General features: G+C 40.4%; 1 protein-coding gene across 2 annotated transcripts in view; it reads right to left on the minus strand.

Annotated features, from left to right (window-relative positions):
• Window positions 1–4,417: 4,417 nt before the first annotated feature.
• The window catches only part of igf2bp1 (insulin-like growth factor 2 mRNA binding protein 1), a 44,550-nt gene continuing 36,562 nt past the window's right edge, over window positions 4,418–12,405 (minus strand). The window contains exons 5-15 of one of the 2 annotated variants that reach the window (XM_072693456.1): window positions 10,980–11,043; window positions 10,114–10,404; window positions 9,677–9,811; window positions 8,619–8,741; window positions 7,856–7,991; window positions 7,591–7,713; window positions 6,737–6,853; window positions 6,072–6,146; window positions 5,683–5,814; window positions 5,292–5,405; window positions 4,418–4,889 (exon numbers count right to left, since the gene is read on the minus strand). In XM_072693456.1, the coding sequence (XP_072549557.1) occupies window positions 4,743–4,889; window positions 5,292–5,405; window positions 5,683–5,814; window positions 6,072–6,146; window positions 6,737–6,853; window positions 7,591–7,713; window positions 7,856–7,991; window positions 8,619–8,741; window positions 9,677–9,811; window positions 10,114–10,404; window positions 10,980–11,043 (1,457 nt within the window). In that variant the 3' untranslated portion in view covers window positions 4,418–4,742. The remainder of the gene's footprint in view (window positions 4,890–5,291; window positions 5,406–5,682; window positions 5,815–6,071; window positions 6,147–6,736; window positions 6,854–7,590; window positions 7,714–7,855; window positions 7,992–8,618; window positions 8,742–9,676; window positions 9,812–10,113; window positions 10,405–10,979; window positions 11,044–12,405) is intronic. The other variant, XM_072693457.1, reaches the window with a different exon arrangement.

The following is a 12,405-nucleotide window of genomic DNA, read 5'->3' on the forward strand; positions in this document are numbered from 1 at the left end:
ATCTATATATATGTATATATATTTTTAACAGTCAATGTGACAAAAGCCAGCCAGTTATTTGACTTGTCACACAATTGCATAAGTGAAGAACATGCAGTCGCGCTTATTTTTAATCGTTGAATTTTTTTTTTTTTTTTTAAACTAAAACTGTTTGCGTACATAGTTTAAGGTCCTGGTCACAGACAGCTTAGAGCGGGAGGATTTTGTCTTTAAACGTAGAGCGAGTGCCGAAGAGTCTTAACACTACATCCAATACAGACGGCGAACTATTCATATTGCGTCTTATCGGAGTACATGAAAACAAAATGAACCAAAATCTGTTTGGCACAGTTGTTACTTTTGCACTGTGAGTAACTGGTTAGTTAAATGATCTAGTGTCAGTATAAGAGATCTCTGTGCTCTTCTAAAGGAACCTGATCGCAAGAGAGAGAAAAAAATAATAACAATAATTCAACTATGATCCAAATCAAAAGAAATTGGAAGCTTTTTTTTGAGGGGGCTGAAAATAAGCATCAAACCACTGAACAGAACTGAGAAAACGGACACAAACAAGGCCAGCGTAAGAGAGGGTGAAGGTCTACTCCAAAACTGAAACAACAAAATGTCTTTTTTCTCCCCCCCTAAATCACAAAAAATGCAAGGGAAGAAAACCACCTAACGTTCGGATGACGGGAATGAGTTGCGTACAGGGATGAAGGGAGAAATGGAGGAAGAAACCATGTGAAAAGGACAGGAGGAGGATGAGTGTGTAGCATTAAACACACATTTGACAGCACTGCACGAGTACTGACTTCAGTGACCTAGTACAAACATTTGGCAACTCATGAAAATAACAGAAAATAAAGCAAACAACTTTTTTTGCTTAAAAACAAAAATCAGTTTAGGGGAAAAAAACCCAAACAAAATCAAACAAAAGTTGGCCCATCTCCCTCTCATCTCTTTTACACTCTTCATTCAGTCGGAATTTTACATTTTCCACATTTTCCACAGTTTTTATTAGTTCCTGGAGATTTTTTCACTTCTTTTTTTTTTTTGCTTCTATATTTTATTCTAAAACTGATGAAACAGTATGTAACCAGATGTCATGTCCAAATAAAGCTTGCTGTTAAACGAAAATGAAAGAAAAAAAAAATTCACACACATTAACGGCTGCAGTCTGAACAAACTAAAGGTCTGCGAGTGTGTCTCGGTGTCGGACAGAAATCACACATCAATGTCAGGATTTATATTTGAGCAGAAACCGGAAGGCTGCTGCCTACTGAGAAAAAGGGAAGCACAGAAAAAACAACAAAAAAACAAAAACAAAAAGACTTGTGGATGAAACCAAGCAGACGTAAAAAAGAGCGCTAGCTAACCGCTAACCGCTAAACCTGCGCAAGTATCTGTGTACTTGTCCCTGTTGAAAAGGATCCTGGCAGTCTCCATCCATTACTAGCTGTTAAAACTGCTACGTGTTGCCCATCCTGGTCCAATTGTTTTTCTTTTTTATTCTAAAAAATACAAAAGATCTGCTCAGTTGCTTCATTTAGCATCTTATATACAGGTGAAACTGGTTTCTGTGACATGAAAAGGTTCTTGATTTTTTGCTCCCGTTTTCCAGAGGTTTTTTCCCCCCATAATATTCTTGTTCAGTTAAAAAAAAAGTTTAACTGAGATTATAGGATAGGATGTTTTTCTGCCTTTTCTTTAACACCCAAACCACTCTCTCCCAACAAAAAAATACTATACACTTAATTTTTTTCCTTTAGAAAAAAAAAAAAAACCAAATACTTCACACACATGCGCACACACACACACACATACACTGGACAATGGGGAAGAACAAGACTCGACGCTAAACAAAGAGCCGCCAGATATTTCACATTCAGTGTTTGAAGCTCAATGTAGGGATTGAGGCTAAGCTAACGCTGCAAATGCTGCTACTACAGCAGCCTACAGGGCTACTCAAATAAACAAATAAACAAATAAACATAGAAATCAGCCAATATAATGCTCATGGCATTGCACATGGTGCATAACACAGCCCTGGTAATGGAAGGCCCCAAGCCCAGACCTTTAGTACATAACGTTCAAGAAGACCAAATGATACAGGGCCAGGGTTCAAGAGGCACAATAAGCATCCTTCAGTCAGGGCCACCGGCAGCTTTCCGTAGTTAGCATTAACGAAAGAAAGCTTGTATGACAAACATGTGAAATCGTCTCATTCTGACTAGAGTCAAAATAGTCTAAGGGACCATTGTGTAGCAATGGCTGCTATGCACCACTCAGCAATGGCATGAAGTGCCTCACTTCCCATTGGCCAGTGATTTCAAGTTCAGCCCATTCCGGATCCAAAGGCAGCTGGAAAGAGAATCTGTCGGCACTGATTCAGTGAAGCCACAAGGAAAGGAGAGAAAAAAAATAAAAATAAAATAAAAAAGCAGTCGTGCCTTTTGCCTGTGGATCCCTCTGAGCTAAAGTAGGGGAGGGTGGGAAAAGATGCGCCCTCACACTCTCACATACGCTCAATCACACTCTTACCAATCATACGCACTACAAAGAAAATAAGGTGGGAGGGGGGAGCACATCCGACAATAACTAAAAAATATTTCTTCCTTAAAAAAATAAAACATTCAGGACTATCAGCTTTTTATATAAAACATCAGCAAGCCAAAAAAAGGAAAAAAAAAAAAGGAAAGAAAACAAACAAAAAAAGCTGTTAGGAATACTGAGGTAACAATACCCTGAGGTAGGTTTCTTTTTTTTTTCTTAATTTCTTTTTATCTAATCTGTTCTAGGATCAGCGAGGATCGCCAGGCTTCTGACGACCTCATCGGCATACGACGAACGGAGTGGGAGAGAGAGAGAGAGAGCGCAGAAGCCACTGTTGGCCTCACCTGCTGTCAACCTGTGACCTAAAGGCAGGGCAGAGAGCTGTACTCTGGGGTGGCTTTTCCATTCTTAAACTGAGGGCCATCAGAGTGTGGGACAGGCTTCTTTTGTCCACGTAATTTAAATCTCACAGTAAAGTTGGATACATCTAATCCTGACATTCATCACACTGGGAGTTCTTGGATTTTTGAAGAATCAAAAAAACAACTCTCTGCACTCAGTTTTCTCTCAGTGGAGAATTTCAAAAGAACTCTAGGTCAAAATCACAGTACAGAATAAAACAGGGCTGCCGCAGACCAGTCTTTTAAATATCTACAGCAGTGGTCTTCGAGCCTCCCCCTGGAGAGCTACCTTCCTGCAGGTTTCCCTGCTAACCAAATCTAGCTCATCCCCATTCAGCCAAACAAGGACTTGAAGACAGTGGTTATGATGAATCAGGTGGAGTGGATTAGGGAAGGATCCAAAGTCTGCTGGAAGGTAGCTTTCCAGGAACAAGTAAGGAGACCACGGACCTACAGGATGAGTGAAGTCAGGATTAAACGAGATTGTTTATTATTATTATGTTGGATTGCCATCATCCTTACCATTGCGCATTAGACCAAGGGGTAACAAACATCACAGGTACACCCACACCTACTGGTCTAATACATGGTAACCATGAAATCAATTTAACGACCAACCTTGTAGTATGTAAATAGCATAATCTACATGGTTTCCCCAATTTTAACAAAGGCGCTCCCTCTTTATCATACTTCCCTGCCTTTTTTTTCGCTTTCCTCTGAGGGGCCAGGTTAACTCACATATCATATATATATAATATATATAAAATATGCCATTTGGGCGTGGGCCGCGCACCGGCGAGCATCGCGGGCGTGGTTTAGGGCTGGTGGTGTGGGGTTTGTCTCTCGGAGCTGAGCCTCTGCAATAGAACTGCAGGGCCAGCCTCGGCCCGCCCACTTACTGTACCCTCACTGCATGCGACGCCAGTCAAATCAGCGCTTGGCCCAAGAGCGACGCGCAAGATAAAGCTTAGCTGCCTTACTCGCGCTTGTCCTCGCCAGCTGTATGTGCGAGCGCCGACAAGCATGCAGTATTTCAATACATATTCATGAAGATTATATTTACAACCACTTTTTTTCTTCTTTTTTTGCTTTTTCCTCACCCCCAACAGTTTACCGCAAGGGACTTAAAGAGCAGTGTTAACAGCTATGGCCCCTCCCCTAAATCTTGATTAGGCTAAGGACGAGTCGCCTGACTCACAATGGGTTCTCCGCTCCTGCCCTCCCACCTCCACTTCACTGCATTTCATTAATAATACCTCTGAATAAACATTTCTATACATATATCTCTATCTTTTAAAAAAAACCCTTAAAATACTAGAGTGACTGGTGATGGCAGAGGACCGCCCCCCCCCCCCCGCCAAGTGTGTTACGATTCTCAGGAGCACTAAACTTCGAAGAACTTTCCACTACAAGTCTTGGTTTCAGAAGTCGTTTTTATAAGGTCTCACTAGAGGGCGCAATTCTGCAGGAACTAACTCCCTCCCCCAACGCCATCATCAGTCACTCAACCTGGCCTGGCATCTGGTCTCTGTTTTCTAGTTCTCTCACTCTTTTCTTTTTTTTTTCCTTTTAAATCACTCATCATATTCCTAGTTTTCTTTCATTTCTCTAAACGTGTTGTCCTCTCTCAGGCGTTTATTATTATTTTTTATTTTATTTCCTTTCTATTCCCTCTCAGTTTGACGCTCGTTTCTCCCTGTCTACCGCTGGGTCTGTGTCTCGCGCTCTCTCGGTCAGTCCGCCGTTTCTCCTCCATTCGTCCGTCCGTTCGTCTGTCCGTCCATCCAGCCATTTGGGGGCGCAGGCCCCTTACTTCCTCCTGGGCTCCTGGGGCATTCCCTGGTGGGGCCCCAGTTCTGACAGGTTCTGTGGGTGCGGCCCAGGAGGGCCTCCCATTCCTCCTTTCTGCTGCTGCTTAACCTGTGTCAGAATGTCCCTGATCTTCCTCTGTGCCAGCTGATAAAAGACAGAAAACACAGAAATGTGTTCAGATCACATCGTATTGGGCATCAACATCATATATTTTTCCTTTTGTTTTATGACATTAATCTAGAACAGATCAGAGTTGTGTTGATCTCGCAGTTTATCTCTCAGAAGTCATTTTTGCAGGTTTATAATAATTTTTCCACATTTGATACAAAAAATATTAAAAAGTAGTGAAAACTAGTGATTAATGCCATTTTTTTTGTAATTATCCAAAATATATGGTCATTTAGGTTTTAGTTACTAGTTAGCTTATTTATTTTTGACATACAACTGAGAAAAGGTGTAATGCTGATGTGAATGAATACAAAAAGGAAATTAACTTAAAATTATACAAAATGTAACTATTTCAAAAACAAAATATTTAAAACCCACCTGACTTGCGTAAAAGTGTCCGATGATTTTGACAATAACCTGGTCCTGTTCATCAGGGGTCTGCTCTCTGGGAACCACCACCTCAGCTGCTGTCAAGTTCTGTAGCTCATTCACCTAACACAGATCAAATAACAAGCTCAGCATCAAGCATCAATCTCAACGTATAAACTACACTATGCAACACCAACATCATCAGCAGAGTGGGCCTCATTCACCAGTTTCTTCCTAAGCATTTTCTTAAATTTGTTCTAAATTTGTAAAGCAGAACTGCTTACAGCTCTGTCCACTGTTTACTGTGTGAGATGTGTGATTAGTGTTGTATCTCTCATAAACAGCAGCTCTACACGACTGAATAGGACTACTTGTTTTTAAAACATAATAAATCCCTCACCGTTTTTCCACCCTTTCCAATAACTCTGCCAGCAGCGGCTGCTGCTACTTTGATGTGCGTCTCCAGCTTCACCTCTTCCTTAGGGCCAAAGAAATTCTCCTCCTTCAGCTTGCCATATATTCTGCCTTGGGCCTAAAGCAGAGCAGAAAGACTTTCAGAAACTGTGTGAACATCAAATACTGTGCTGCGATATGGAAAGCAAACAGGAACTCCTTACACACAAACATGTTCATACTAGAGAAAAAGTACATTACTATGCTATACTATATATTATTCTATAAAATGATGATCAACTGCAATCTTGTTAAAAAGCATCTGCAGACATTTAGTAGAGCAAACAGTAGTTGACGATAGAAGTTACCCAGTGGAAAAATAATTAAAATTCATACCTTAAATTGGGCCTCAGGGGGACCAGTAACAATGACCATGCGCATTTTTGAGTCCGGTGTCTCTGCTGGTGCAATCTAAAAGAAAATTCAAATAAACGGAATTTGGTTATGTGCACACATTGCACTTTTTTTGATTTGCATTTGTCAAACCTTTGCTAATGTGATTCAGGTATCACTACGGCACCAGTAATCTTTTTATTAATTATTATTTGAAATGTTAAAACTTGCAATGATTTCACTTTTAGTCGTTTAAGCTTTTGAAAGTGATTCATCTTTACAGTATTAAATTTAGATGTTAAAATACTTTATGTATAAAGAGTAAATAGTTTATTGCAGTACCCGATGCAGTATATATTTAGGTTGTTATTCAATATTAGGTTAAATAATGTGTAAAGAAATGTTCCCCAGGACTGGGACAAATACTATAGAGCTTTATCGGTCAACAGCATTGCATTTCAACTTCAATCTTGTTATTATGCTGCATGACTCAATCCTGCAGAATAATTGTGCCCCGATCTACATAGGAAAGCCCTTCTTTTGTGTGTCTGTTGGACGTCATGTGCCTTTTACCCTTGTGTTTGTGTTCTTTTATATTAAGACACCAAAAACAGCAGAAACAGAGGTGTAGTGTTGTTGAATGTGTGTTCAGAGCAGCAGTTCCTCACCTTAATGGACGCCCCTGCGAAGCGGCTCAGTTGTTTAATGTGCTGCCCTTTCTTGCCAATGATGGCTCCCACTGCTTGAGCTGGGATGTACACATGTACTGTTTCCTGCTCAGGGGCCTTTTAAAAGGTTCATACAGTTATAGATCAGTTATGTCATGTCATTGATCATTTAATTCACAGTGGACACATCAAAACCAACAGTTTGCTGCAACAATCACTGTAAAGTCTTGTCCTTAACCCAGAGAAGGTGTACTGTTTACTGCTGGCAACAAAATAAAATCATGTGCCCTAAATCAAATGCCCTAAATAAAGATTTAGTAGAACAGCATGGAAATACCTTACTTAAATATGTGAGCTCAAGTTTCAACTGTATTATCATCATCTTCAACAAGATACATATTCATACAGAGGAGTTCAAGTAGCCCAGTGTTTGCTAGCAACATTAGCCCAGCAATCTTGTTGTAAACTAAAAAAAAGCACATGAAGATATCACACACCCTGGCTGATCGACTGCATCTAGGGTAAGTGATAAATCAAGTTTCTGTAAATCCATATTTTCCAAATGATCGCATGTGTTTATAAGAAGAATTACGGATTACGGTTTAAATCTGATGACATCGTAAAAATGAGGGAAAATATTTAGCGAAAAAGACAAATAGAAATTTATAATGATGAGATGTAATCTCACAAACAAGCAATACTAATAGAAACTGCTGAAATATTTGTGTGGCACAAATGTAACATTTAGATCTGAATGAAGGTTGATCATTCGAAGAGGGAGGCATTGGTTTTAAGAACATGGCTGTTTACCACAGACTATATGCTTTCTATATGCTCTGAATGGTGTTTCTTACCCCAAAGGAGCCATATGGAGCACCAACCCCAGGGTTTCCAGGAGGAGGAGGTGGCAGGGAGGAAGATGGAGGGAAAAGGCCAAGAGCTCCAAGGTTCAGTCCAGGGATGAGGTGAGTCTGTTGCTGGAACAGGAGAGAAACTACATTTAAACCCGAGACAGCCTAGTCTCAACTAGCGGCAGCTGACCCAATCAAATACACCTTATATTCAATCAGTAATGGCCACAGGACGCAATCACTTGCTCTCTCTGTCTTGCACACGTACGTTCATGGCAGCAATGTCGTTATCATAAGCCTCCCGCACTTTCTTCATGATCTCCTGCTCAGCCAGACAGCAAGCCTCAATAGCACCTTTCACTGTTATGGTCCTCTCAGGGTTATACAGGGTCAGATCCTGCAGCCTGCACAGAGCAGAGACATCACAGTGTGACATTTTGATGATATAACTACAGCCTCAGGAAACCATGATTTCACAGTTTTCAGGTTTTTCCCCCTCATGTAACTGAGGAGGTAGTTTGACACCACTTTTTTTTTCTAGCGCAGATTTTAACACTGGTGCAATTTTTAGTTTGATAAAGAGAAAAATCTATTTTTTCCCCACTTATGGCTACTCAAAAGTAACGCTCTCAAACACTTCACTACTGCCGTGAATGGAGGTTTGAAGCTTGTTCTGAAGAATGTATACATTCCTTATATACCATCTAAGCCAAGGTCTTCAGCAAGTGTGGTAGTTGAGCTACTCAAAACACACCCACAGTAATTAACTGATAAGTTGAATCGGGTGTGTTTGAGCAGGGCAAATACCAAACATACTGAACGCCGGCCCTCCACGATTGGAGTTGTGCATCCCTGCTTTAAGCAAAAAGTGTTCTAGATAGCTTTGAAAATGCCACTTTGCCTCATAAGGATGCAACTGCAATGTTTTTGAATGTTGTTAACATCCCTGCCACAAATGAAGGAATCCCCCCGCCCCCCCAACTAAACTGCACCGCTGACTAATTGGAGTGTGTTTATATTCATCCACTTACGGTGAGATGGTGATCTTTGTGTCAGTATCTTGTTCTACTTTCTTCAGGTTGCGTCCCTCTTTGCCAATCAGACGGCCTACAAAGTTGTTGTGGGCGAGGATCTTCAGAGGCACCTCGTCAGCACTGCCAGAAGAGAAAATCATCAGTAACAGTGATCTGGGACTGGTATACCTACTTATTATAACTGCTTAAATTTAGCTTAACGCAGGCAGGTTTCTCAGCTCAGACATAATTACGGCATTATGAGGTTTCTCAGAACACTCTTTGAGAAGGACCAGTGTTCACCAATTTACTTTTTTGACTAGATTCAGCAACTTTCCTTAAAAAACACTTTTTTAAAAAAAAAGTTAAAAGTTACTTTTATAATCTCTTTAAGAGAATTATAAAATTATCTTAAAGAGAATTTCAGCAGGTATCCCACACACTTGAAAAATGCAACTTGGGAGCATAGCTAATGATTGATAATGGCAGGGATTAGGCAGCAAGCACGGGAGAACAGAGCTATTTGAAAGCTGCCCATGCTGCTGCAGAAACCAATAAGATTGTTACCATTTGGAAGAGCACTGCCCACCGCAAAATAGGGGGAAAATCCTCTCAATTTCTTCATTAATTAAGGAGGGAGTTACAGATACCGCAAAACTAACTTCAACCACTTGGGGGCATACTTGCTAGGTATACTTGCTAGGTATGGAACTGCAAAAATGAAATTATTAGAGGTCACAGTTTTAAAGGCTTACCCTGTCAGCTTTCAGTCTAGTCTAAATGGCATTTTTTTTTCTTAAAACTGTTTGGAAGAGTGGGTAGAATATTTGGAAGAAGGGTTAGTACAAAATGACTAAGTCTAACAACTACTCTTTTAATGTCTAAAGCACATTTACTAACGTTTCACTTCTTCAAACACCTTCATAATTCCAGACACTGATTCATTGCATATGAATGGGGGAGTAGGGGTGGCACAATCAAGATGAAATGCCCTTCAGCAGGTCATTCGGTTCAAAATGTTGGATGGAATGTAAAGTTTGCTCAGGTTTGAGGGAAAAAGGTTTGGAGTTACTCACGTCTTGGTGTCTTTGGCCTCCTGCTGCATGATTTCCAGGATCATGCGGCAGGCTGCTGAGCAGCCCTCAGGAGTGGAGTGGATGCTGATGGGCTTCTCAGCTGCACCTGCATTCTCCTTACGGTGCACATCAATTCTGGGGGAGAAGATTAAAAATCTTTAATTCAATTCCATTTTGCTTTGATACAGTGTGGCTTTTAAGGGCAATGTTTGGTTCAAAATCCTCTGCCCCTTCAACCCAAACGTATTCAATCAGTCTAGACATAAAATAATTATATTTGTTTCTCTAGCCTTGTAGCTCCAAAAAACAATAATAAAAAAGAAGCAAACCTCAGACACCAAACATGGCTAATGGACTGATGTTTGTTAAGAAGATATCTTGCTTTAAAACGCCCCAAGACCACCTTTCCCACCCTAATATCATCAGTAGGCACTCACTTGCTCTGGGTCTGCTTGGTAATATTGCGGATAGTAGCACCCTCTTTGCCAATGATGGCACCCACATACTGAGTGGGCACAAGCAGGCGGAGAGGGATGTCAGCATGCTGATGTTTGGAGGGGATTCCTGCACCAGGGGAACCCTGTCGGGCATTGACACGCGGACCGTATCCAGGGCGACGTCCATTGTCAGGGCCACGCTGAGAGTCTGCATCAGAGGTCTCATCAGGTATGTAGGAAACACGCAAAGCATTGTTCTCAAACTGGTATCCATTCAGCTTCTGGATGGCCCTGAAATAGACAACACTTTTTAAGAATGCTGGAAAACAGAGCCCATCTAGAACACTGACCCTTCCAATACTTATGACCAATTTAAGAGAGAAACATCTCTTTGAAAGTGACAAAATAATGAAACGAATAAAGAAGCTGCATAGATGATGTAGTTAAGCCAAGTTACCAACAGATCCATTAAATCTACTGATGGCTTAAGTTGCGAACCAATGAACCATCAAATACAGGGCTGTACAAACTACAACTGCTCTTGCAGTATGGCCAATACACCAGCAGGTGTCACAGCTGTGCTATGAGATGCGGAAGCCAGCGCTCCGCTCCGAAGCGCGGACCACAGTAGTCTCGATCTGCCATATGAAGACCCAGCGCAGGTGCATTAAAGTGAAGCGTTTTATTAGTGACGGGATCATAATGTATAGAGAAGGGCGCAGGCTCCTTTTTTCAAACACACATTGTCCTAAACCTACTTCAGAAGGTGACTTCCCAGTAACACAGGGAAGGGGAAACTGTTGAAAACCACATTGGATTTTATCCATTTAAAGCACTTTAAAAAGGTAAATCAAACAAACACTCACTGTCTGGCCTGCTCCCGGGTACCATAAGTGACGTTTACCACAGCAGTCTCACTCTCTGTGTTAACTACAGGGAGAGAGACAGAGAGAGCGATGAAGAGAGAAAGAAATACAACAAAATGTTTGACAAGTTCAGATCTCTCATCTGTTGTAACTTTCTGTCTGTCTTTTAAGTAGTTGTTTTAAAGGACATGCTAAAACATCTTTAATGTTAACAGTGCAGTGTACCAAGACTTTCTTTCTACAGCCATTTCTATTGGGTAATGATCATTAATAAAGTTCACAGAGCTGCCAACTGACATCTTCAAATAGTGTAAACAATTTAAGTAAAACAATTAGGTAACACCTTACATGGATGGTCTCCTTTGTAGATGATCTTTAACTAGAGCTGGGCAATATGATGATATTTTATCATATCGTGATCATTTTTGTTATCGTGAGCAAGTGCTTAATGAACACTGATCAGCTGCAGGTTTCATTACTAACAGTGTAATTAGACTGGTTTAGTTAGACAAAGTGCAGCAGATGTTGAACAAAAATCACTCACTAGCATCTAAATAGTAGTTTCTAAGAATCTGTTGTCAATTAGGTTTGTAGTCTGTGATTACAAGTACTGTGATAGAAGTCTGATAAGTCTTTGAATATTGTATTTTTACCATATCATACAGCCCATCTTTAACCCTCTGGAGTCAATTTTTCCCGATTTTTACAGCTCTACTTAAATTTGTTTTTAAAGGCACTTGGAAGACAATACCCATATGTTTTACACCAAAATGTTCAGAACTGTCTGAATTATCTATATAATGAGACCAAGGGAACTTAAGCACTGTGTGAAGAGACACTTAAACCCTGAACCTGAAATTTTTAAGATAGATTTTAGAAATTCTTAATATTTCCTGTGAAAGCATGGCTTTCTTATGTGGACAAATTGTTTAAGTGCTTGAAATGGGAGTCTTAGCTTCACAAAAGAAATGGAATGTCTAAACAAAGTTTGTATGGAAACGGCGTGAGCAACAGGACAGGGTTTGAGTGTCCATTGGTCAGTTTTAAACAAAACTTATATAACATATATTAACATAATAACAGAAATTCAGCAATTACAGATGAGCGATAGATGATGGACACACAAATCCACCAGTTAGACACGGCAAGAGGCAGAGACTAGTCACAGCCTTATAACTCTGGATGTGAGTCGTGTACGTTCCGGCAGACTCCAGATTCAGAAAAAGTGTGAACTGTATTTCTGTGCTGTATTATAAAGATATTAATAGAATCATTGAGAAACAACAAATTTGATGCGCCAGCAGGGTTTCCTGGCTCCAGAGGGTTAACTAACATTCATCTAAATAGCTATTAAATGCGCCTGAACTCCAAATTAAATAAAACCGACTATAACAAATGGAATCCTAAACCTAACTAGAACTTTAAT

Source organism: Salminus brasiliensis, chromosome 12 (genome assembly GCF_030463535.1).
Source record: "Salminus brasiliensis chromosome 12, fSalBra1.hap2, whole genome shotgun sequence".
NCBI lineage: Eukaryota > Metazoa > Chordata > Actinopteri > Characiformes > Bryconidae > Salminus > Salminus brasiliensis.